Here is a 27,442-nt window from a genome sequence, read left to right on the forward strand (position 1 = left end):
ACTTCAACACCATTCCTCTAGCAATATTTCCATATTAAATAAACATGATTCTTTTATTAATTGTGGGTAGATGTATTTTCATTTTGAGACTTCACACTGAGTCCATTAATGTCCTGCATTAATATCTGCCCCATCAATGAATACAACCAACCTCCTACAAATACTTATTTAAACTTTGAAGCAGCTGTAAACAACATAAGCATATTGAATCTATTAGACTCCCAATACCTTTCATTAATAATTCAATGAATACAGTAATATCTGACTGGTTATTGTAAAGTAATACTGTCTACACTTGTAATGCATGGTTGAGTGGAAGATTAGTTAATAAGTAGATTCATCGATCATCAGAAAATGAATTGGCAACCAGTTTAACAATCAAATAAGTGTTGTATTCATTTTGTAGTTTGCTGACTGCAGATTGTCCTATGTCAATATTTGCAGCTTTTCTGTGTCATATATGCTGGTAAACTGAATTTCTTTGGGTTCTGGACATTTAAAGACATCACCATGGGATCTGATAAATAATACTGACGTTTTCTGACAATTTATAAGTGATTCATTGATTAATCAAGAAAATAATCTGCAGACTAATCAATTATTAAAATAATTGTTACAGGGTAGAGCATAGCTCAGCGGGTAGAGCACCATGTGTTCAGGCTACAGTCCTCGCTGCAGGCGACCCCGGTCCGAATCCCGCACCGAGCGGTCCTATCCTGCGTGTCATTCCCCCTCTCTCTGCCTCCTGTTTCCTGTCTCTCTCTACTAATCTGTACAGTAAAGGCAAAAAGGCCCAAAAAATATACTTTAAAAAAAAATAATAATAATTGTTGCAACCCTGAACAATTGTTAAAATCACCTTTACTTCATCAAAATGTACTTCAAGTATCCAGAATATTATTAATATTATTAATTACACATTAATGTGTGTAATTAATACAAAGTATGGATTTCTGTTTAAAATCTTTTTTCTGCAGAGTAATTCAAATGGAAACATCATAAAGTAGCATCTCATAGCTGATACTCAGAGTGGAGACAGTGACAGACTGGCAGTCCATCAAAGGGCAAGTTGATCTGTCTGTATGTGTGTATAATCCTGTTTGTCTAGAAGAACAAGTCAGTGTAAAGTAAGAATAAATATGTGTTCTGAGTTTGACATACCACAGAAAAGTGTGTTGTTAAAAGTTGCCAAATATATGAAATTAGGCTTCAAAGTTGTGTGAAAATCAGCCTTTTACTCTGCTACCAAGCTGTGGGAGTGCCCACCGAAACCCCGCCCCCTACCAAGTGTCACCTGTCAATCAAAGTCACTACCTCTACCAGAAACATGGTAGCGTCCATGTTTCTGAGAGCTTTCTGCTGCTAACTCAGCTGCTAGCTCGTCAGCTAACTCAACTAACTGTAGACTGTAGTAGTAGTAGTGTGTGCTGAATGTATTTATACCTCTACAGCAGTAGGGGCGGGTTTATGATTTTCAGACCCGCCCACTAAATCCTGAACACAGAAATGTTGAAACACAGTTTGTGAAGCCTAGCTCCACAATTCAAATCTAAATGGTTGAAATGCTTTTTACACTTTTTTTAGAAATATATTTATGACCTATTTAATGTGTTTAGAAGAAAATGTCTGAATTGACTTTACACAGTCTTTAATACTTCACATTGTTGTTGTTGAGCTCTCCAAACTAGACCCAGAGCTCACCAACTGGCAGGTCTTCTACTCCATGTATTGCTTCAAACTGACTCTAATGTATTAACTGTCACACTGGAGCTGTAGTGATAGACTGTGCTGCTGCTGTCATTCTCTTCAGTCCATCTGTCACTTGGTGTTTGAGATCAAACATATCTCTCTGTTACATGAAGTTATGAAACAGTCTGCTGTCACTCAGTGTCACAGTGCCAGGGAATGATGTTTAATATATGAGACTCTTACCATTCCTCCTCATCATCTAATCTCCACTCTCACTGAAGTTATGAAGATCTTGGAAAAGTGGTTTTAACTCTGATAATATTTTCACTGTATAATGAACACCCACAAGTAATATAATTGGGGGTGTGCTGATGTTCTATCAATGCACCATGGACTTTTATTCAGTCATATGATTTGGGTTGTATCTTTAATGGATGGTCTTACATGTCTGTTTTCCTGTCTCCTCTCTCTCCTCTCCTAAGCTTCTCTGCTCATCTCCTCACCTGCACCGCATCTGCTTGTTGGTTCAGCAAGTTTTCAAAGTGTGTTTTTTCTGTTCAGTCTTTGTAGGGTTTTAGTTTTGTTCTGTATCGGTCCGTTCACCTTAGCTCTACATTCTGTTTCTGTTTAAACTGTCAGCCTGCCTGCTTTGTTTTTACCTGAACAAGCCTTTAATTCAGCCTGTAGTGTCCTGCTTCTGGGTCTATCTTCTGCTACTTGATGACACAATACACTTTAATTCTGTGACATCATCAGTTCATTTGATGCTACACCTGGTCCTAACTGCTGTAGTCTCCTGAGTTGTATCACTTTCCCCTACTTCCACTTTGTGCTTCAACTAAACACATTTTTGACTTTAATTGCAGGAATGTTATCAAATGTAAAATAATATGTTTGATATCTTGGGTTTTGGTTTTGTTTCCACTGTTCTCCTAGAACTACATTTGGTCAAATGTGATTAGCCAAGCAGTCACAATAATGATGACAACAACCATAACTACCTTTTTACTAGTCTTGAATGAAATGGTACAGAGAGGAGAACTGAGGTCAGGTAGACACAAACAGATGGACCAGAAGACTTATTGGAGAGAGTACACAGCCAAACAGTAAAGAGGAAATGACAAAGATAAAACAAACATGAAACATTTAAAAACCAGAAAAACTAGAGGGCCACTGACCGGCTTGTGCTGGCCCCAGCTGTGATCTGGACTCACCACATGCATAAAAATCTGCATTACATGTCATGTTCATGTAAATGTGAAAGAAAAGGCTGTGCAGACCAGGCTCACCAGGGTTATTATAGTTAACTAAAACTAAAACTAAGACTAAAACTAGCAGCGAAAAAATAATTTAGTTACCTGAAATAAAATAAAATAATAGTCAAGTTTTGTAAAAAAAACAAAAACTATAATGAACAATACAAAACTAACTAAAACTAAAGTGAATTGCAGCCTAGTTTTATTTGTCTTTTCATCGTCTCCATGGTGACTGTATTAGAGTTCAGTGTGTCTTGTTGAGATAACGGGCTAGTACCAAGTACCACAGTGTCAGCATTATTTCATCTTTTACAGCTTCTACTAATCAAGGCTTTCCTCCTAATACCTGAAACACTCAAACTAAGACTAAAACTAAATAAAAACTAAACTAAAACTACTTAATTTTGTTAAACTTGTTAAACTAACTAAAACTAAACTGAAACAAAAAAGCAAACTGAAAAACTAAATTCCAATTTCAAAAGTATAATAGCCCTGGTGCAGACTGGACAGTTTGTGACAAAGTCTTCCCTCCTCTGAGTTTGACATGGAAATTCGGAGGCCCTAATGCTGTCCCACGGTTCTGGGTCCCCAGCCTTCCTCTCAGCCAGCAGGGGCCGTGGCTCAGGATGATCAGCAGCCTGTCAGCAGGAAATCAAACCTCCACCCTCTCCTCTCACCATCCCAGTTATCCATGTGCCTGCCAGAAGCCTACACACCTCCTCCCTTTCTCCCCATGCAGAGGTGCATTGAATTACAGCCTGAGGAGGAGGAGAGCTGGAACTCCCATGCTAATAAAGTCCAGGCCTTCCAGACTGAGACTGTTTCCACACACAATCACTATACTGCTCTTGTGTCTGGAGGAAGGGCAGCATTTGTCTTGAGTCACTGGATTCTACAATTTTCAAGGCTCAGCTAAAGTCCAGCCCACACTTACCCAATCAAACATCAGTCAATGAGTTCAAACAGAAAAATGATCATCTGTGTCATTCTGCAGTGGCTGAACAGAGTCAGCATACATTTCCAAACCTCAAACATACACCTAATCAATTGTGGTAAGAGGCCGGTGCAGTGACACCACAGACGAAGCAGCAGAGCAGTGCTGTAACTGTCCACTAGGCTGGTGAAAATGATACTTTGCATCATTTCTCACAAGTATTTGGCACAAAAACCTCTGACATGTTTTTGGCCCCTAGCAGCATGTGCGGTGTGGGAGGACACCGCAGGCTTGGTTTCTGCTAGCAAGAGGCCAGGCCTGCAGGACTGGTTCTGTTTTTATGCCTTCCCTTTAAGGGCCCTCTGTGGTTGCCGCGGTTACCATGCTTTTTTGGACTCCTTCTCTATAATTGAGTCTTGCGTTTTCACCCTGGATTCCACAGGCCTGCACAAAGCGGTGATTATTCCTGAGCAGCGGATGGGTTAAGAGTGCTAGGGGGAGGAGGGGCTTTGAATGAATGCCATTACATTCTCATGAAGCCCATTGGACGCTCACTCTTTGTCTTCAACTCTCAGAAATCCCAGGGTGCCTGACTGACGCCACAAAACAGAAACAAGCTTGTTTGATCCACTCTTCACAATGAGAGATGACTAAATTTAAGCAGCAGCAGCAGCAGCAGCACACAGAGAGCCACTGCTCACTACACTATCACTGAAAACCTCTTCATGGCTTCAAACAGCACATTGTTTCATTAGACAGCAAACACGCTTATCAGCATGAAAACTATACAAACCGTTTAAAGCTTTATAGATAAACACAAAGATACACTATCATGTTTGATATCTGAAGACGGAAACCTTTCATTCTGATTCAATGTTGGTTTAGTTTCAGTCTGGTCTCTCTGTTAAATCAGGCTTGCAAAATATCTGAAAGAATAAATATCTACAGAATAAAAGTTTTTTTCAACTACAATGACCTACTTTTCACTTTGTCTTTGAGTGTGAACGTTTAGGACAGCTATAAACAAGAAGATTCCACTATGATCAGATAACAATGTTGTACAAACTAGTTCTCCCAGCATCTGCATCAGAGCACAAGAGTGACTTTAATCAGTAAATGTGAAAGTGACAGGAGAGAGCCGATCAGCTACAGCACTGTTAGACAGTAGTACCTTTATGTACCATGGTTTCACTGGTTTCATCCAAACTACACATACAAGCAAACAGACTCTAGACTGTTTTGAACCAAATGTGTTTTAAACTTAACTTGGAAAATGTGATGCAATGTAAATACATTTCATATATGTGTTCAGTCATTTCCTATGAAGGTGTTTTAAACACTGAAACATCTGGGTCATATCTATAATCTTCAATAAAAAAGTTCAAGAAATGTGATGAAAGACACTGCTAAGTTCATGTGGGAAACATTAGCACTTGTTTTGACAATAATATGTGTGACCCTCTGTAACACTGAGCTGCTGAGGTACCTATTACATCTATCTATTACAAACTATAGATTACCACACATATTATGAAAGCCACTGCTGCAGTTTTACATTTACTGCTGAAAGTGAAGTTTTCAACATGTCATTCTGAGCAGTGTTTGACTGCCATGTTGACTACATGTGGATACAGGAACCAACTTCAGTCTGAAGTCAGAGAGTCGTATTGGGCCAGTCTATAGATGTGTTAGCAACAGTTTGCATGCTGCTGTTGGATCTCATTTTTCCCTGACTGAGCTTTTATGTTAATTCATAGAAAGTCTGAGGACAAAATGCATGTATGCTAGCAGTGGATGTTACAGAGAGTTCAGTGTAGACTTCTTCTTATGAAAAACCACCAACTTAAAACCTGACTGAAATCCTGAAGCTCTGTTGAGGTGCTAAACATAATGAGGTGTTAAAACCAAACAGAAACTATTTGACTTTAATTAAAGCTTTACCACAACTGGAATTTGAGCAAAGATCATGGTGTTGTATCCCTCAGCTACATGTATGAATCAGCAAATGTCATGTCTGCCTGGAAGATAGCATACTCATATCACACATTTTATCCTCAGGCTGGCACAAGACAAAACTTGAAAATGGATATGGGTTTTTTTTTTTTTTTTTTTTTTAAACAATCTTTGCATTTTGTGTAAGTATAATTTTTGGTCTGAAAGTGGTGCAAGTAAGGAAAGGGCCAAATTTCACCAAAAATATCACGATTATCCTATCTCTACCTCAGTAGTGCATGTGTGTGAATGAACACAGCTGTGAGAAGAATACTGCCAGCTCTAGTTTTCTCATAGAGTTTGACTTTGGTCATCAATAATAGAGTAGATCATGTCATTATACATTTAATTTATATTTAGTTTAGACAGAAAAATGTTCAGAAAGCATGTGCTCAACTGTGAAGAATAAATGATAATTGAGATGATAGCAGCTGGTGATACATCTCTAAATGTGTGCTGTTTGCTATGCATCAGCCACTGGAACGCTGCATACACCTCTCTCAGCTTCAATATGTTCACTTCATGAAGGATGCAGCATAGAACTTGTTCTAGTAATGAGTGTGCACGTGAACACAGCAGCACTGTGCACTTTCGGTTTGTAACAATAGTGTTCAGACAGGCTTCAAGAACTGAAGAATTTAAGGCTTTATTTATAACATACCATTTTTCTCACTTTTCATATGGTGGACTGACTTACAACAAGAGTCACTGCAATAAATACAAATTGGGAATACAAGGGGGGCAATATGGAAATATAGGTTGTGTGATGGCATGAGGAAGTCTAGCTCAGTTTGGTCATCTTCACTATCTGAACAGCCATCACAATTTACATGCTCATCATTTCAAGAAAAACAAAACTACATTTCTAGTGATTATTAAACATTTAAAGAATACCAATATCACAAAGTGTGGCTGCTTGTTATGAACACAGAGGGGAGAGAAGCACATCAATCAGCCTATTGTTTAGGACTACACATGGATCATCAGCACTGCTTCAGTGCAGGAATACAAACCTTCACCTGATGCTACACCATCACTCAACAAAGTTATACTACTTCAGTGTTCCATCATTAAGACATCTTTTAAAAGGTGGGTTATAAAAAGAATGTTGTCAAGCTTAAAAAAAATGTTTGTATCTGTATCTCATTATTCTATGCTAATACTTCTTTCAGCTGCTCAAATCAAAGAGTTGAGGTGAAGAAGGGATGCACTCAAGGAAGCATTTCATTTTATGCTTCAAGATAATAAAAGGACTATGAGGATAGCAAAAGACTTGCTCTGTTGTGGACTTGATAGAAATACACTCCTTAATACTGCTCTGGAGGTGGAGGTCTCCACTAATAGTCAATGCCCTGATCATTGTAATGGGAGCTGTAGTCGTCGTGGTAACCTCCGTGGTAATCGTCCTCCTGAAACTCGGCCTGATAATCACTGTCGCTGATCTCAGAGCCGTTGGTGCCGGTTCCCTGGCTGCCGTTGGCGTGTATGACTGGCTCTGTTGGGGGGGCGCAGTACTTGGGGTCGTAGACCTGGCGGCCCAGACCGTACACACTCATACCCCTCTGAGACGCCACCTTGTTGGTGCCCATCTGGAGTGAGATGGTGGAATTGTCCAGAGGCTGCTGCGCCACCTTCTGATCGTAGATGTCTCTGCGGGTGCCGGGTGCTGACATGCCTGCCTGCAGGAACACACACACACACACACACACACACACACACACTTCACCACATGATAATATGCATACACTTACTTTGTAGTTAATGATGTCTAATTGGAAGAAGAAAACAGGATGTTCACAATTCAGCGATGATGACATATGCACATCTATGGAAGAGGATGAGGGCCACTGTGGGGAAAAAAAGTGAGTTCTGACTTATTTCTCAGACTTTCTGAGTTTAAAGTCAGAATTCTGAGAAATAAGTCAGAACTCACTTTTTTCCCCCCACAGTGGCCCTAATCCTCTTCTGTACACATCAATCAAGATTAACATTAAAACTACTTTACCATGAGCGATGTCATGTCACCTTCACAGACAAATGTTAGGATTTAAGAACATCACACCATCAGGTTTTGGAGGTTGTATCATAGGAGGACCATCAAAGCTGAGGGGGTTTTACCTGACTGGCTCCTTTGTTGGTGCCCATCTGAAGGCTGATGGTGGTCTGGTCGTAGGGTTTATCAGTTTGAGTCTTTGGATCATACAGATGTCTTCTGGTTCCATACGCAGTCATTCCAGCCTGACTCGCACACTTGTTTGTTCCCATCTGAGGAAAAGAGGCCAACACTGTCATCTCAGCAGATCTAACCATATTTCAGTCTAAATTGCTTAAATGATTGAATCACTGACTTCAAACCTTCAATCATTTTACAGAAAGCAGTTTCTTGATTTAAAGATCAGGAGTTTGCTCCTAAAATTAAAAGTCTGGCTTTTAATGGAGAGCTTCAGTGTCCCATGACTGTTAAACTGCACAAGAAATAAAATCTCTCCAGGGAAAATGTGAATCTATTTATTTCTCTGGCACCAAGATATTAAAAGCTAAAATCCAAACATCAGCTCACTCACTGACGTGAGCCTAAAGATATCAGGTGACTGGTTGCATAGTTACCTGCAGTCCAATGACACACTGACCAGCCTTGATCTTCTCGTTGTCAAAATGTCGAGCCTGTTTGTCTGCGTATTTCACCCCGATGTCGATCTTTGTGTCCATACCTTTGGTCTTTGCCTGAGAGAGAGAAAACACACAGGTCACAGCCTCAGTACACAATGACCATGTTTAGTGATGTGTGTTCACTCACCATGCTGGCCAGTGCTAGCAGTGTGGTCTGGACTTGAGTCATGTTGCCATTTTCAAAGAGGTCATTGGCCTCAAAGATGTCATTGGGCTTCAGACCATAGGCCAGGATAGCTTTGATGAAATTCCCAAGGTTTTCCAGCTGCAGAGGGAAACAGAAAAAAGGGAAATGAGTGAAAGGGGGCTGGGGCTGAGTCTCACACTAAACCAGGAGGGAACAGTAACGGCACAAATAAAGCTGTGACTGAAAAGCAAAGCCTGACATGCTGTGACTGGTTTGAAAGGAGCTCAATGTTTCCTTTATGATGCTGACTTCTGAGCTGGGTTCTTTATAGTATAGTATAGAGTTTTATTATCAGCAGACACTGTGAGTGAACTGAGGCCTTTTATCAAGCTGGCTGGTGACAAGGTACAAGGACACACACACACACACACACACACACACACACCTGTTTATTTGTACAGTCATACACATCTGTTTGTCTATAAGTTATAGTGGTGGGACAATTTATAACTGTTGATTGAACTTGTTGATGATTTGTTAATATGTTATAGCTTTAAAGAGAAGCATTTTTGTGATAATTGTGTATATGTTATTGTGATAAGTGGCTGATCAAAATACAGTGCTTGGAGTTTCACACCTTCACCTTTTCTACTTTTATGACTGATTGAGACTAATCAGACAGTTTGGTTATTGTTCTGAATGAATTTTTAGAAGTGATTCTTTAATTTCTTAATAAATTATTATTATTTAGTTAGATAGTTATTAGTCATTAATAATAACCAAACGTATTCCTTTCTACTCTTACATGTATGGTTGGCTTGTAGTCTATCACCTGCATTATAGTAGTCCCTCCTTAGTGGAGCTACTTCCGCAGTGAGTTCATTAGTTCTAGTGATTACTAAATCCCTACTAGTTTACTGTTCTCTTAGTGAGACCCTGATTTTCAAGCACAACAATGAGACTACATCAACTCCCCTAAATAATGGCTTCCCCATTATTATGACTTACAACAACACTGAAATGGGTTAAACAATAAATTGAAATAAAATACATTTGAATTCGTAAGCCAAATCATTGGATTCACATTAGTCAGTCCTGTCCAATCAAATCATTTACACTGGCTTTATTAGAGCCACATGTTGCATGTATGGTGTGATGTTGGACACACAGCAATGATTGTGATAAACAGAACTGATCTTCTCTCCCACTGTCCAACACACCTTTTAACTGCACCTCCTCATGTGTTCTTACAGGTGGAGGAAATGACTTTGAATGATGCAGCATTGTGAAATACCAGGTAACAATGTGAACATCTAATAAATATTGCTTCAATGGGAGTCATTTTAAATAAATGACATGCACACATCCAGTGAAGGATACTCTGGATTATCTGCACTGTTAGATCTCATAATACTGAACGTGTCTGGACATTAAGTAAGCTCAACTCTTCTTCCACTGAATATGAATCATCTCCTGGAAACTCCTTACAATAATAATACTACTATAAGTCTTAAGTCTGAGAATGTCTGTCCTGTTAGGAGTGACTTCATACTGTGAGGTTGCTCCACATCTCACCTTGTGCCAGTTCAGCTGTGAAAGGTTGATTTTCTTTACTGAACCAGGCTGAAGCTTATTGATCAATCTAAGAGAAAAAGACAAACACAAACATATCAGAACATACTGTGATCTATCAGATATGAAGGATGAAGTAATGAATGAACAGAGAACAGAGATGGTCCACCTATCGCTACATTTAGCTGGTTAGTTTAGTTTATTTGGATCCCCAATTAGCTGTTACCAAGGCAACAGCTACTCTTCCTGGGGTCCATTTTGTGCAAGCATCCCCTCCAGCATTAACTATAGAGCTAACACACCCACACCCACACACCCACACACACACATACTCGCAGAGGATGACTCCGTCCTTCAACCCTTTCTGGAAGTTCTCCCCGATAGTCATTCCTGTAACCTCCTCAATCCAGAAGCGGAGCTCCTCCTCCTTCTGTTGGTCATACTTCTGAGCAATCTGAAAGATAAAACATCTCATTAAATCTACAAACCTGTAAACATCAATAAGAACTGTGAGAACACATAGACCATCAGCAGTTCGGTATGATTATGACACAGATGTGAATTTTGAGCTATTAACACCTGGGAATCTTTGAAATAAGTAAAATAAAGTGTTTTAGTCTTCTGCCAGGAGTAATAGATAGTCTTCTATCTAATTGATAGACCTGTAGATGATAAACCGTTTATACATACATAATATAGACATTGTACAACTCCAACAAAGGCTCACCACAACAGGCTAAATACCTCATATTCATCTAATACCAGTGTGAAACATCTGCTGTTAGATCAACAGGCACAAAGCTCTGGGCCCTGAAGACTACACAGAGCAAAAAACTCTACTGACTTCTTTTAAATGGCCATTTCAGGGATCCTCTGTAAAATGGGTTACTGACAGATGAACATTTGTGGGACATATACCAAAAGTGTCAAAAAATGACAGAGGATGAGAGGAAAGCTGGAAGCTATCATGGACAGACCTTCTCATCCTCTCTATGTTGAGCTGAGGCAGCTCATGAGCACGTTCAGCCACGTGCCTCAAAGCACGACAACAGCACAGCTCTCAATACCTCCCACTAATGTATTGTATATTTATTGTTTTATGTATATAGTATTTTATTTTATTTTAGATTTTATCACTTTTCAAGAATACTGTTGTGTCCATTTTTGAATTTCCCCCAAAAGGCATCAATAAAGTGACCCTCCCCTATCTACCCTACCTTTATGGAATGGAGGTGTATGCTTGAGAATTGATGATGTCACTGATTGTGGATTAGTAGGAGGTGTGACACGTGCATATATAAGGCTGTATACAACATTTGTATTAGTTGAAACTTTGGGGTGTGGTCATCTTCTGTTTGATACACTCCTGTCCAGCACCTATCCTTGGTGTGCATTCACGGGACACATTTTTTTTTTTCTTAAAGTATATTTTTTCGGGCTTTTTGCCTTTAATGTACAGGTAAGTAGAGAGAGACAGGAAATGGGATGCAGGGAGGGGGGAATGACATGCAGGACAGGACCGCTCAGTGCGGGACCCGAACCGGGGTCGCCCGCAGCGAGGACCGTAACCTCAACACATGGGGGGGGGGGGGGGGGGTGCTCTACCCACTGAGAGGACAGTGTGGACACTGTGTTGATGGTCAGACACATGTTGTACTAACTAGTTTGTTTCAACAATACTGATCCATGAATCATTTGTTCATGGTCAACACAGTACTAGATATCATGATCCATCAATCACAAAATTGAAAACATCTAATTGAAGGAACCTCATGTGTTTGTGTGTGTGTGTGTGTGTGTGTGTGTGTATGCATGTCTTTTTATTGTTTTATTGTTTATTTCTTTATTATGAATTTTGCTGTTTGTCAGTGTAATTAGTTTTGTCTTCATGTCTGTACGTGTGTGTGTGTGTGCGTGTGTATAATTGGGTGGATAAAGATAATAAAATGCCTTTGACAAATGATGAAGTTGGCTAGAAATTAGTGGTCAAGCTAATGAAGTAGATCAAATTTATGTTATTTGATTTGAATGACAAATATGTTGAAAAGTAAGACCAGTAATATACAGCTAGGTTAGAAGAAAGGTCATAAAGAATGACAGATATGATCTCAGAGTCACCAGAGTCTGTTTCGTATTGCTCCAAAGTATCACATTGGTAATTACTACAAACTTAACATCCACAACACAACAGCTTACTAAGTGTACAATCATCTGAGGTTGAAGACTTTCTCTGACACTCTTAGCTATGTAAATAACCTGACTGTAGTGTTCTCCTCCCATTAACTCTGTGGACAGTAGAAACAGCCTGACACTGTGTAAATATCCCACAGACAGCTCTGCTCATCCACAGCAGGACAAAGAGCTGCTTGACTTGCTAGTCAGAGAGGAGCACAAAGAGAAAGCATCTGCTGTCCACCTCAGCACAGTCCACTCTGACTTCCTGTGGACATCCTGCACTTCCTCCTGTGACATACACATGTGCTGGCTCTGCCTCAGCTCTTCAACCAAGCACACTAGCCATTTTTATCTCCTTGAAGGTGTGTGTTTTAACTGATGACACACTTGTTAAAAGCAGCAGCTTGTAGACATCATGACTGAGACTAGTGGTCAAAGTCGCCATCTCCTATAAATTCTTCACTTTAAAATTCCCCTGTTAGTTTGTCAGTGGAAAACTTTTAATAGCAGCAGTAGGAAACTGTTTTCATCAGCAGCCACTGAACATGACTCCAATATGGCTAAAAACAATCAGGAAGCAGTTAAATAAAGCAGAGATTCAGTCAGAAGCTACTAAAGCACTGTGTGAGAAGAAGAAGCAGGCTCTAGTCTGAAAGAAGTCACTGAAGTCACTCGACTCTGGAGATAGTCCATCTCAGGCTTGACTGCGGAGACAGTCCATCTCAGGCTGGACTCCGGAGACAGTCCATCTCAGGCTGGACTCCGGAGATAGTCCATCTCAGGCTGGACTCCGGAGATAGTCCATCTCAAGCTGGACTCCGGAGATAGTCCATCTCAGGCTTGACTGCGGAGACAGTCCATCTCAGGCTGGACTCCGGAGACAGTCCATCTCAGGCTGGACTCCGGAGATAGTCCATCTCAAGCTGGACTCTGGAGATAGTCCATCTCAAGGTGGACTCCGGAGATAGTCCATCTCAGGCTGGACTCCGGAGATAGTCCATCTCAGGATTGACTCCGGAGACAGTCCATCTCAGGCTTGACTCTGGAGATAGTCCATCTCAGGCTTGACTCTGGAGATAGTCCATCTCAGGCTTGACTCTGGAGATAGTCCATCTCAGGCTGGACTCTGCATGACTCAGCACGGTAAAACTGCTACAGCACAGCACGGTTTGACTCAGCTGTCTGGTAATATGCTTATCTTTCACTGTTTCATAGTGACAACACTCAAATATCACCATGTTGTTTTCTCTTTAAAGCCTGATGTGTTGTTTGGTACAATTCTTGTGGTTTGACTCAGAATACTAAACTCTACAAACTATGCATGCAGGGCCTTTATAGGCAGTTAGGTAACCAAATTACCAGCAGCCTTTTCCAGTAAGCTGATTTCTCAACTGTCAAAGCAAACACTGTGGTAACACATTCATTACTGGAACGTTTCATATGTGGCAAGTGAGATATTATCACCCAAGGGAGTTTAACCATCTACCATTTCATAGTGTTGATCAATAAAGAAATCATTTTTTGGGAGTTCTAATAAAACTATCCCATTGTTTCTTTCCTTCTATTTTCACTCAAAAATACAAAGTTATATTGTCTGCCTCCTGCTAGAGGACTCTTCACTTGTGTAGTTTACAGTAAGCAAGGTCAGAAATGCCTAGCTAACAAAGAATGAAGAGACAAATTAGAGGAATGTAATGTATAAATTATTCCCAACAAAATGACAAAGCAATAAACCCACACAGTGAACTGCAGGAGAAATATAAAAACTCCCATCTGGCTAATTCCAGGTCAAATAAACAGAGTTTAGAACATCTCATACTTAATGTATTGTACCCAACTAGAGTGCAATATTTTTGGCTGGTATCTTCTTTCATTTCTAAGATATGGAGGCCTCTGGTCCTGTTCCATTAGTCATTACTATTAAACTGTTTTAGCTTTGTTCAAAGGACCGTATCACTACCACTTCATATTTTGTGCATTTACTAAATAAAACATGCTCTTTCCAGTGGTAAGATGTTTGTATGGTACATGAGCAATATGCACTAGTAATATCAGTGTGAAATCATTTTTCCATTTATAATGCCTCATAAAGCAGACATCTGATTTCTTTAAACTATACAGCTAAAAAAGGGCTAATACATGGGAATTATATCAAAAATGTAAAAGCTCTGATGTGGTTCTGTGTGAAGACATGGTGCTTCAAAGCATGAAATCATTTTCTTAATATAATTTCAGCAAGACAACTTTGTAAATATACAACAGTGGGTTAAGTACTTTACGAATAGTCTAGAACAATCCCTGAAAAGTTCAAGCATCTAGCATAATTAGTTCTAAAGTAATGAACTCATATTTCACAGGCCACACCCACTTTTAAAGAAGATACAGGCCAGACATTTGGCACCCTGGTTGTTGGGTCCAATGACATCATTTACATCTAGTATGAAGAAAATCCAAGATGGTCAGTCAGGAGGCCCCTGTTGATCTGGAATGACCCACCTGGGTTTTACACATAGACCCAGAATGTTGTTCTGTGCTGCTACATTGTAACCATAGCACAGGGCCATCACCTGACACACAGCGCCATCACCTGACACACAGCGCCATCACCTGACACACAGCGCCATCACCTGACACACAGCTGAGTGAAAAGCTGACATCCTGCCAACTCAGTTTAAATACTGCCAAATAGAATATTTGCAGAAAGAGACATGCCCTCAGTACTACTGTAGATCAAAGTATACTGTGTGTATTATTATCTAAATTCATTCACTAATCGAGTCCAACAGAAAATCTGAGACACTGGAGAAGAAGGAACCAGAACAAATGTGACATTTTAGCTTAAACTGACTTACTGATGATCAAAATAGTTGATTTTGTAGTTTGACTATAACAGTCATGACTCTAATCAAAGCCAACCACAAAACTGAGGTATTGTCTATTACTACAACAGTGTACAGCTGGAAACAAACACTGCAGATGAATTCATCAGTCACTTTTATTAAACTCCACAAGTCTTAAGGAGTGTTTCATGTCAGCTACAGTCCATCACGTATCCTCCTCCACTGAAGCCTGTCAGCAGCCATAATCAACACTTAACAGCACTTTCTTCAAAAGCTAGGCCTGCTGTCATCTCCTGAACAGACAAAGAATGGAGTCTTCATGTGCTCTCTCCTCTCCTCCTCCCAGTTCCTGTCACAAAGCAAAGAGGATGTTGTGTTCCAAACTGTGACTCAGAGGAAGGTTAGAGTTAAAGGTTACATGTTCTCCGGTCATAATATCAAAGTTCAAAACTGTGTCATTTAGGAATGAATGTGAGGCGTTTTGTGTCTGTGGAGTTTCAAAACAGAGAGAGAGAACCCCCACTGAGAGGCCAAAGAGCTGGAATGATCGGAGGGAAGGGATTTTTCTCTCTTTACTTCTCCCAGCCATTATTTTTGAGGAAGCTTGCCAAGACCTTGTAGAAAAAAATAGCAGGCACTGGAAAAAGGGATCTAATTCTCTTGATGGAAGCATTAAACGGAGCTTCTGAGGGAAAAAGGTTATGATTCAAGCCTGCTGGAAGTGAAAACCAGACAAACCCTCTCCCCATTTCATCTCTGTACCCAAAAGCATTTCCTGATGACAACACAAAACTGCAAGCATTTGGAAAAAGAGTTGAGTGAAGCTTGAGCTACTGCCCAACACTCAGAAGAATGCAGTGTATGTAGTCTCAACTGGTTTAAGCCAGAACTCCAGTCACACATGATCTAACCAGAGTGATTGTAATCTTAACTGAAACAGTGAGTGTGATAACAAAATCATCAGACCACAGTGGTTAGTCAGCATGAAGCTGATTGGCATTTGACTGATTATACACATGACTGAGTACTGAACCAAGGCTGAGCATTTCCAGCTGCTATTCATTAACATATAACTACCTAACATACCAGCATGTCATCAACTGGAGACGCAAGTAGAAAAACAAGTCAGAGTTTGAGGAAAGAAGAAGAATCACAACATAACTAGACCACAACGCTGCAGCAAGACTACTTACAAAACCCAATCAAATGTCCACATAATGCAGCCTGAGGTCCTAACTGAGACCATTGAGTCTGTTAGTAGTCTGTTAGTTCCAGGCTAAAAACCTTTGGAGTGTGGAATAACCAGGAGACCAGGCAGGCTAGCTCTGTTTCTTCATTTCATTCTCTTCTCTCATTCTCTTTTTTCAAGAATTGCTTTCTATTGAATGAGTTATTAGGGCCCAAGCACTATTTGTAGAGATTATTATTATAGTTCTGCCTAAACAAACGCCGTTTTGACAGCCTAAACGTGCCCCAAAACTCCCGAAAATTGGCACGCACATCAGACCCGGCGAAAAATTTGATATTTTAAGGTTCGCCGAAATGGCCGTCGAAAATGGCTCAATAGCGCCTCCTAACAAATATAAAAATGTGAAAGATTGACGTACATGAACAAAATTTGGTATATATATGTATCATGTCCAGACGCATAAAAAAAGTCTGTGGGAACCATGATGTCACGCCAATAGGAAGTCGGCCATTTTGAAAAATATATGCGATTTTGGCGATTTCCACGCCTCGTACTTTAACAAACTTGTCCTAGGGATTTAATCCGACCGACTTCAAATTCACTCAGAAACATCTTGAGACATTGGAGATGAAAAGTTATCAAAAACTTTCTAATTAGGGATCCGGTTTGGCCGTGGCGGCGCCGACAATTTCCTTCGCTATTTGATCCTTCGCCAAAAAGCAGGAAGTCCTTATAACTCCTACAGACATTGTCCGATCTACACCAAATTAATCACGTATGTAGAGGGTCCCGCCCTGAACACGTACATGCATCAATACTGTGTCAGCTCCATAGCGTCACCTACTGGATACAATAGTGGCCCCTTGAAAATTAAAAAAAAATTGAGCCCCTCAACTCAGATTGACAGAGAAACGAAATTTGGTACACATATGTATCATGTAACGACGCACAAAAAAGTCTCTTGGACCCATACCCTCACTCGAACAGGAAGTCGGCCATTTTGAAAAATATGTGCGATTTTGGCGATTTCTACGCCTCGTACTTTAACAAACTCCTCCTAAGGATTTAATCCGACTGATGTCAAATAAACTCAGAAACATCTTGAGACATTGGAGATGAAAAGTTATCAACAACTTTCTAATTAGGGATCCGGTTTGGCCGTGGCGGCGCCGACAATTTCCTTCGCCATTTGATCCTTCGCCATTAAACAGGAAGTCCTTATAACTCCTACAGACATTGTCCGATCTACACCAAATTAATCACGCATGTAGAGGGTGCCACCCTGAACACGTATATACATAAATACTGTGTCAGCTCCATAGCGCCCCCTTGAAAATTGAAAAAAAAATTGAGCCCCTCAAGTCAGATTGACATAGACAAACGAAATTTGGTACACATATGTATCTTGTAAAGACGCACCAAAAACTCTCTTGGACATGTCACTTGTCACTTGTCACTCCAACAGGAAGTCGGCCATTTTGAAAAATATGTGCGATTTTGGTGTTTTCCACACCTCGTACTTTAACAAATTCCTCCTAGGGATTTAATCCGACCGACTTCAAATTCACTCAGAAACATCTTGACACATTGGAGATGAAAAGTTATCAAAAACTTTCTGATTAGGGATTTGGTTGCTTGGTGGCGATGTGAGGAATTTTGATGTTTCGCCATTAAACAGGAACTGCTGGCCAAACCATGCCATTGCACCCTGTAGAGGATTAATAAAATTGAGCCCCTCCCTCCAGATTGATGTAGATGAACAAAATTTGGTAGGCTTATGTATCATTTAAAGACGCACAAAAAAGTCTCTTGGACCCATACCCTCAGTCCAACAGGAAGTCGGCCATTTTGAAGTGAATATGCAATTTTGGCACGGTTTGATACAATTTTCACACCACGTACTTTAATGAATTCCTCCTAATCCGACCGACTTCATGTTGACTCTGTGTCATCTAAAGACTTTGAAGAGTCTGGTCATTTCTCTTGTTTTTAAGTTTTGGTAAAGCACTTACTTGTTATAAAAGTTATTATTGTTATTATGATTATAGTTATCAATGTAAAACTAGCTAGAGATACAAATTCTATTTTGCAGAATCGTGCTGCAGCCAATCAAGTTTCAAGCTTTCATGTACCTGTCACTACCTATGAATACGACACATTTAGATTAGATCAGATTCTTTTATTGTCATTGTATAGAATACAACAAAATTCAAAACTCAAGGCAGAGAATGGGGCTCAATTAAAAAAGTAATAAATAGTAAAATAATAGGGCGAGATAAAATACATATATACTACACACTAAATCTTACACATACTCATACTCATTTGCTTCCTGACTTTACTCTTTAAATACAGTGTAAAGTGAATTCAGACATTTTCTTCTAAACACATTAAATAGGTCATAAATGTATTTCTAAAAAAGGTGTAAAAAGCATTTCAACCATTTAGATTTGAATTGTGGAGCTAGGCTTCACAAACTGTGTTTCAGGATTTAGTGGGCGGGTCTGGAAATGTTAGCATAAACCCGCCCCTGCTGCTGTAGAGGTATAAATACATTCAGCACACACTACTACTACTACAGTCTACAGTTAGCCAGTTAGCCACAGAGCTAGCCAGCGAGTTAGACGCCGAGCTAGCCACCGAATTAGCCGCCGAGCTAGCAGCAGAAAGCTCTCAGACATAGCGTCCATGTTTCTGGTAGAGGTGGTGACTTTGATTGACAGGTGACACTTGGTAGGGGGCGGGGTTTCAGTGAACTCGGCGGGCACTCCCGCAGTGTTTGGGAGCAGAGAAAGAGGCTGATTTTTACACATCTTTGAAGCCTAATTTCATATATATGGCGATTCTGTGGTATGTGAAAGTCAGAACACATATTTATTCTTACTTTACACAGACTTTAAGGCAGTGTACCCATCTAGCAAGTCACCACTACACCACTGACTATTCTACAAACTAAGGTGTGGAACAGGGCTGGGTATCAGTACTCCATACTTTTTAGGTATCGACCAAAATAAATCAATACCAAGTAGTATGATAACGTCTCCCATCAAACGATACCTGCAATCCATCCTTTTTGTACCCAGAGCTAGAAATATGACTATTTGTATGGACTTGCTCACAGCCAATCAAAGCAAGAGTTCTTCAATTATTAATAATTTGAAAATGCATTTGTGTAAAAATCTAATCATTTAGATGTGGAGGAGTGGTAACATTTTATATAATGTAATGCTTCTATTCACATGATGGTATAGAATGAATACTCAGTTGGTATCAGTATCATTGTAATGGTAGTTTAATGGATTTGTACTGGTGTCATTTTTTAAACGATACCCAGTTGTCCAGCACAAAGGTCTGGTTTTACCATACAGCACAGTGATGTCATCCAGCAAGCTAATCACATTGGCTAAAGCAAGTGAAAGATAAGAGAAGATCAACTATGCTGCCCTGATAACTTTCTAAAGTTGTCTGTGAAGATGTCAAACCTCTGTGCTTAATGTTTAATAAGCCTTCAAACTCACTGATTCATTACTCACTCATATTTCATATACACCACCCACCAACACTGCTAGGTGGCAAACATGGGAGGTTATGGGATCATCAGATTAAAATTTCATTGGAAATATGCATTAGTTATAAATAACAACACATCTTTTACTCACATTTATTTTTTATAATGAGCTGCTGGAGTGCTCCTGATAGCCAGTCAGACTCTGCTCACAACTACTTTACACTAGCAGTAGAAGTCCAGACACACGTATATGTGATGTAGGAGCTGCTAGCACATTCTCTGCTCTAACATGAATGTGAACTCGGCAGCAGCAACACATCATCACTCTCTCCAGCAGTTAATATCACCATGACAGTTAAATCAACAATAGGCAGATAAGATACATCTGGGAAAAATATCAATGTAGATTCAATGTTACAAACAATAGAATATTGTATAGAAAACATTACACTTGATAACATATTACATTGATAACATGAGGTAAGGGCTGGTTCTGGATTGACTTGCTGTTCAGCCCAGATGCAGATGGACGTCTGGACTCTGAGCTGATAAGCGTGAGATCATTCTGGAAGGGAATCTTTTCCTGTGAGTCTAAAATTGGAAGCGTGTCACTGACATCAGTACAGACTGAGTAATCACAACAATACTGAGCAACATGACTCTCGCGTCAGCACTTTACATGGGAACTGCACTTTTCATCATCATACATCACCAAGCAAGTCTTGTACATGAGTTAATAGCAGCTTGGTGCACCATTGAGGAGAATATAGTTAAACCATGACCAAACCATCTGATTTTCCTCTGTTCAATAAGTACGGTTCATCAACTGGTGGACAGCCCTAGCTCCACTAGGACATACAGCATTAGCTCATTTCGATGAATCTCTGCCTTATGGACAATAGTAATCATACTGTGTAAAATGATGAGTTTCCAAACTATCCTATACCTTAATAATGTGTGTTTGCCTCATTTATCATGGTTATAATGAGTGTAGCTCACAGGTCTGTCAGCTGTTGAAAGTAACAACAACAAGTGCAACACCTGCTCAGCCTGATGATACTCTTTAATGATCATCTCTAAATAAAGATAACTGCAGTAGGAAAACAAGCTCATGTGTGTGCTGTCTATCATGACTTGTGCCTATCATGACTTGTATCTATCATGACTTGTGTCTATCATGACTTGTGTCTATCATGACTTGTATCTATCATGACTTGTGTCTATCATGACTTGTGTCTATCATGACTTGTATCTATCATGACTTGTGTCTATCATGACTTGTATCTATCATGACTTGTGTCTATCATGACTTGTATCTATCATGACTTGTGTCTATCATGACTTGTATCTATCATGACTTGTGTCTATCATGACTTGTGTCTATCATGACTTGTATCTATCATGACTTGTGTCTATCATGACTTGTATCTATCATGACTTGTGTCTATCATGACTTGTATCTATCATGACTTGTGTCTATCATGACTTGTGTCTATCATGACTTGTATCTATCATGACTTGTATCTATCATGACTTGTGTCTATCATGACTTGTATCTATCATGACTTGTGTCTATCATGACTTGTGTCTATCATGACTTGTATCTATCATGACTTGTGTCTATCATGACTTGTGTCTATCATGACTTGTATCTATCATGACTTGTGTCTATCATGACTTGTGCCTATCATGACTTGTGCCTATCATGACTTGTGTCTATCATGGATTATGTTATCTAGAGAGATTACAATAGAAATCTAGATTCTAATTAGTGTTTGACATTGAGAAACAGATGTGATCCTACTTCTTCACAAACATTCAATATTTCTATATATTCAATGTAGTGGAGTTTCATTGAGAGTAACAGGTAGCTTAGCTCACTACACTTTCCAAACAGCTTGCCCAGCACTGTAAATATAATAATGCATGATAATAAGATAGAGCGACATGTTTGATTCATGAGGAAAAGCTCTGTTTCATGTCCTGTCAACAGTTCCAGTTCTGCACACACAATACATTCTGTTTGCTTGACTCGACAGCCAGACGCCCACCCCAAAGCAAACTGGACATAAAGGCTATGAAAACAAACAGGACGGAGGTTTTACAGACACTCGAGAATTCAGTCAGTATTGTGTGCTGTGGTTTGTATTTAGGCCTGGGTAATAGTACTCAATATAATGTTTAAAGGTTTCATTTAAATCCATTAAACGCAAAACAAATATGCAAAGTTAAGGTGTATGAACAAACCCTAAGCATGCTTCCTCCCCTGACTTATAACTTCTATCATCACTTCAACCAGACCAATATGTATTGGCAAATATGTTGTCCAATATGCACCAATATATTTTAAAGTTATATAGGCAGCATTTTATGTGTATCCTTTTACTTAATTCATGTTTTATGCGTACATATATATATTTTGTTATGTGTTTTATTATTTATAGTCATTTACAATTATTGAATTCCCAGTGAAGTTTAGTGTTTCAGTCATTTTATACAATAAATATAGTTAAACTGTAAAATAATATGCCTCCATTATACATCTTTGTAAAAATATGCTTTTTATGTACATACATACATACACACACACACATACATAAATACATACACACATACATACACACATACACACATACATAAATACATACACACACACACACACCAGGATCGGCATCAGCCCCAAAACTCCAGTATGGGGTTAGACTAATCATCACCCTTCATATGGAACATGCTACACCATGGACAGAAACAGTGTAGATGTCACAAAGTGGAAGTCTGTTTTTAAGAGTATTTTGTGTTGCATGTTTTTATATCTTTTATTTGTTTGAATTTTAATTAAGTTGTGGTTTTATTCTGGATTGTTACTGTGTTTTCTGGTTTTTAATTGCATGCTTTTATTTTGAAGTGGTGGTGACTTGGTGTGATGACTTCCTGCCTTAAAGCTGCAGTCAGTAGTATTGAGAAAAAAGTGGACTTAGCCAGAAAATGTGAATGAGTACAGCCTCCAGGTCTCTCTGTCTACAACTATTAGCATCTAAGTCTCCTTGGTCATTGTTAGTGTTGCTCTCACCCTGATATTACAACCAACCCGGCAGTTCAAAATCTATTCAATCATCAAAACCTTATACACTCACTAAACACTTACCCATATCACATAGAGGAAGAAAATAAGTGAAGTGTCTTCAATTCAAAATAAAATGATTAATTTCATCCTTATTCCCTCCTGGTCTTCATTCAAAGTAAGTAGGATCAATAATTATCAATATCAGATGAAATTAAACATTTGATATTCTGTGATACATTTTTCAGCTATATTATCCAGCTCTAATTTAAATGCAAAGGAAAATGAAAGTGGAGTTTTTGTTATTGTGACACTAAAAGCCTCCTCTAGGATCAAAACAGAACCTCAACTATTGAATTCAACTGGACTTGACGTTATATAATCTGTTCATAAAGCAGTGGTCTGATGTCATAAATCTACCTTCTGTTACTGTTTCTGCTGCTGATAATGTATAGGGTTCAGCATTAGATGGAGGTTTTCATGTAATTGTTCCATCAAGCTTGAATGACACATTAGAGTGTGAGAGCTGGATGAGCCAATCAGCACATGGTTCATGACCCTGCTGAAAGGTGCAGGCACAGCAGACAAGCAGAGAGATTGATGGGAGAGAAACTAGTCAGACCTTTAACCAACACTTCAACTACAAGTCAAGTGTGACTGCTTGAGGGAAAGAAAAACAAGAGAAAGATGGACCTGCAGTGACCCAGAGTTCTGTAGAGGAATGTGAGAGGTTTCAGGTTTCACTTTTCTTTTGCTCACACACCAGGATTAGGTGTGTTTGGTTTTAAACTGGAGTTCTACTTACAGCTACAAAGAGTTACAATGTGTCCTTTCAAAAATGTTCCATTAGGCCAGTTTCTAATTATTATTGGAGGTAAAGTCAACCACCATCTCTTTCCATGTCCTCTCAACATGAGCATTTCAGAACAGACACATGTTACTTCTCTTAAAGTGAAGCCTACACGACACACACCTTATTTCTACCAACACACACATACAACTAGAGCTACTGAAGTGTAGACTGTGATTAGAGTTAAGTCACAGTCGGTTCACTTTGGGAAATTCTGCTGCAGAATGATATTTTATATCATTTGAACATAAATTGTATTTCTTTTGAGTTTAGACAGAAAAAAAGGAAGGCTACGGAGTGTGTGTGCTCAACTGTAAAACAAACAGGCATGTGTCTGGTTGAGGCTTGTTCTGTGTCACATACACTCCTCACACAGGACGGCTGTGTAATCATCATATTGATTATTCTGACGGTTCATCTAGCAACAACAAACATTGTTACAGACCGAGTACACCTCTCCATGGCAACAGTATTCCCTCCCAGCAGTGCCACTAACTGGCTCTGATACTCCTGTTGATAGCACTGAACACAATGTGCTGAACTATTACAATTCACTAAACCGTTATGGATGGAAATGTACATTGATTTGCATTTCCTCTTGGATTTTCTAAAATTCCAGTGGGGGGTGGGGGGGGGGGGGGCGGGGAGAGAGAGAGAGAGAGAGAGAGAGAGAGAGAGAGAGAGAGAGAGAGTCTAGGCTATTATCCATTGATTATTAACATTATTAAAAGAACACTCCAATTTTGGTCCCATCTTAAACTAAGTCCCTGAGACAGTGAGATACCAGGCAGCTCAAAGCTAGGAGCTGACCCTTACAAACCAACACACTAAGAAAAGATGCCTCTGTGGGACACTGGATGATTCAAAACAAAACTCAAAACAAACACAACTGCAATCTGCTCCTAAACCATCAATATAAACTGGCAAAGTATCTCTTTACTAGTAGAGACGGATTGTAAGTGACCACAGTCTAGTCGAGCCATAGAGACACAACGACTCAAGTCATGGCTACCAACAGAGGAAAGAGAGAGAAAGAGAACAAAGGCAAGAGAAAGAAAGCACAAAAGAGAGAGAGAGAGAGAGAGAGAGAGAGAGAGAGAGAGAGAGAGAGAGAGAGAGAGAGAGAGAGAGAGAGAGAGAGAGAGAGAGAGAGAGAGAGAGAGAGAGAGAGAGAGAGAGAGAGAGAGAGAGAGAGAGAGAGAGAGAGACAGACAGACAGACAGACAGACAGAGAGAGAGACAGACAGACAGAGAGAGAGAGAAGGAGCATGAGAGAGCAACCTTTGAGCTGACTGGTGGAAACTTTGGAAACTTCATGAAATATGAAAGAGGTTGATGTGACTGACAAAACGTGAAAATAAACCTGCTCACTCATTGTTGTCATGGAAATAATCAAGTGATGGGTTAACACATTTAGTTAAGGTTAGATCAAACCTTAGGCTCTGTGCTATTTTAATCCACTCCTGTACATTCTCATCATTTTAAAACTCTCCATACAGAAATCACAGACACATGTGCTTCTAACTGGAGATGTGAAGAACAAACAGGAACTGAACCTCATGTCACTGACCCACAGGGCAACAGTCTCCCTGTTTAACAACCTTGACTCAGGAATAAATGACAGTGGTAGAGAGGTAGTGTATCTGTCAGGACTAAGGCCCATACACAGTTAACAGTAGGTTCAGAGGGGACTCTTTAACGAGTTGCACATACTCCTCAGCTCTTGTGTATAGTCTAGTAGACTATTCAATAAATGACATGCTCATTACAGGAGGAGACTAACCATTCATACACATTGATACACTGATGACAGCAGCTATCACACAGTGTTAACCTGCTCATCAGGAGGAGACTAACCATTCATACACATCAGGGGTGGAACGCTTCATTAAAATAATCCGTCCCATTCAGTACGCTTGTCGTGGTTCAGGGCAGGTGTGTATTGTTCGGTTTGTTCGGTTCATGACACACACAACGTGCCAGTAACCCAATCAAGTTTTTTTGTCTTTTTTTTTGTATAATAAGGTGTTACATTATTATACATGGGACTGATTGAGGCTTTTGCTCCGTGCCAAGCTTTCCAACAGTACAACACTGGCAGCTACTGACCTGAGAGAGCCTCACCATCTCTAGATACAGGTTGATTATAGCAAAACAATGCCAAACTACACAATAACACAATTAGATTACACAAAATGAGTAGACATCAGTTAGAATACACAAACATGAGTAGACCCAAAATATCTCTACAAAGTAAATATCTATAGCCAGGGCTTGGAATTAACTTTTTGATCTACTAGCCAAGTGGCTAGTAGATCTAGGCAAGTGGCTAGTAGATCAAAAAAGTTACTAGCCAACCAGATTTTTTACTAGCCAAAACCAAAACGTTGCTTTACTATTGTATTTGTATTTCATAGGGGTGTGACGATACACTCAGCTCACGAGACGAGACACAATATTGGGTTCACGAGATCGAGACGAGATTTTAACTCTATTTTTAAGAAAACTTCAATGAGGAAATAAATGACTGTTCTTTTATTTGAAATTCACAAAATTGAAATTGAATTGAAATGTTTTAACTAATCATCTTGTAATGAATCACTTTAGTTCTATTTTCTAAATATATAATTATCATATGCAGTATGCAGCACTGTAAAAGGTTTATAGATATTTTACAGATGGATCATTTTGGTATTTATGGAAATAACAACCATAAATACAAAGGTTAGATACAATCACAAATACTAAAAAGTAAATTATAAAGAGTAGAAACAATTCTAATATATAAATATAAATTAAATAAAGAATCTAATTATCAAATTATAACATATTGCTAATAAAAAAACAGAAATAAAAGTAAATTGCACAAATCCTGTATCACATAAATACACAAGTAGAACAACATATAAATTGTGTTATAATTTGGTAGTGAGATTTATTTTACTTTTGGCATCATTAGGCTTCCACAGCTGCGCTAGATTCCTCCGCTCCTCCTACTTCAGTCTCAGTGTAGAGACCTGAGGTTAACCTGGTCCTCTCCTCATCTCATACTTCTGAGATCTTCTCAACAGGTAGAAGCTGCAACAAGGTTAATGATCCACACGTGACATTATAAAAAGAAGACATGACGTGCGAATGAGCGATAGAAAACCGGTCGTCTTTTTTTTTTTTTTTTTTTGGTGCGCCACTTAATTATACCTTTGTGAGACAATATTCACTTCGACTAGAAATATTGTCGCGTTTTCGTCTCGCGTCTGTCTCGCCACTTGAGGAATTTGGGTCGCAAATGGCGAGTGGCGAGTGCTAATTTCGAGCCCTGTCTATAGCTATCTATTTTATTATTAGCACGGCAGTTGAACGGTTAAAAATAAGTTATCCCATTTTATATTGACGTGTGACCTCCTAATTAGATCATTATTATTATTATTATTATTAGGCTTTATAATGTAGTCTGGGATACATGTTGTATTTTAGCATTGTGAGGCACATTGGTCTGTTAGAACAGGAGACATGAAGCAGCTGTTAATGTGTTACAGAAAAACATAGTTGCACGGAACATTTCTAGTAACTTCATCTAAC

At 39.3% G+C, this 27,442-nt stretch overlaps 1 protein-coding gene across 1 annotated transcript in view; it reads right to left on the reverse strand.

The window, feature by feature from the left end:
* Positions 1-6,504: 6,504 nt before the first annotated feature.
* The window catches only part of cnn3a (calponin 3, acidic a), a 31,283-nt gene continuing 10,345 nt past the window's right edge, over positions 6,505-27,442 (reverse strand). Inside the window, exons 2-7 of the mRNA XM_053342516.1 lie at positions 10,573-10,694; positions 10,244-10,310; positions 8,669-8,806; positions 8,479-8,595; positions 7,990-8,136; positions 6,505-7,550 (exon numbers count right to left, since the gene is read on the reverse strand). Coding sequence (XP_053198491.1) covers positions 7,209-7,550; positions 7,990-8,136; positions 8,479-8,595; positions 8,669-8,806; positions 10,244-10,310; positions 10,573-10,694 — 933 coding nt within the window. The 3' untranslated portion in view covers positions 6,505-7,208. The remainder of the gene's footprint in view (positions 7,551-7,989; positions 8,137-8,478; positions 8,596-8,668; positions 8,807-10,243; positions 10,311-10,572; positions 10,695-27,442) is intronic.

The sequence above is a fragment of the Scomber japonicus genome, chromosome 21, assembly GCF_027409825.1.
Source record: "Scomber japonicus isolate fScoJap1 chromosome 21, fScoJap1.pri, whole genome shotgun sequence".
Taxonomy (NCBI): Eukaryota; Metazoa; Chordata; class Actinopteri; order Scombriformes; family Scombridae; genus Scomber; species Scomber japonicus.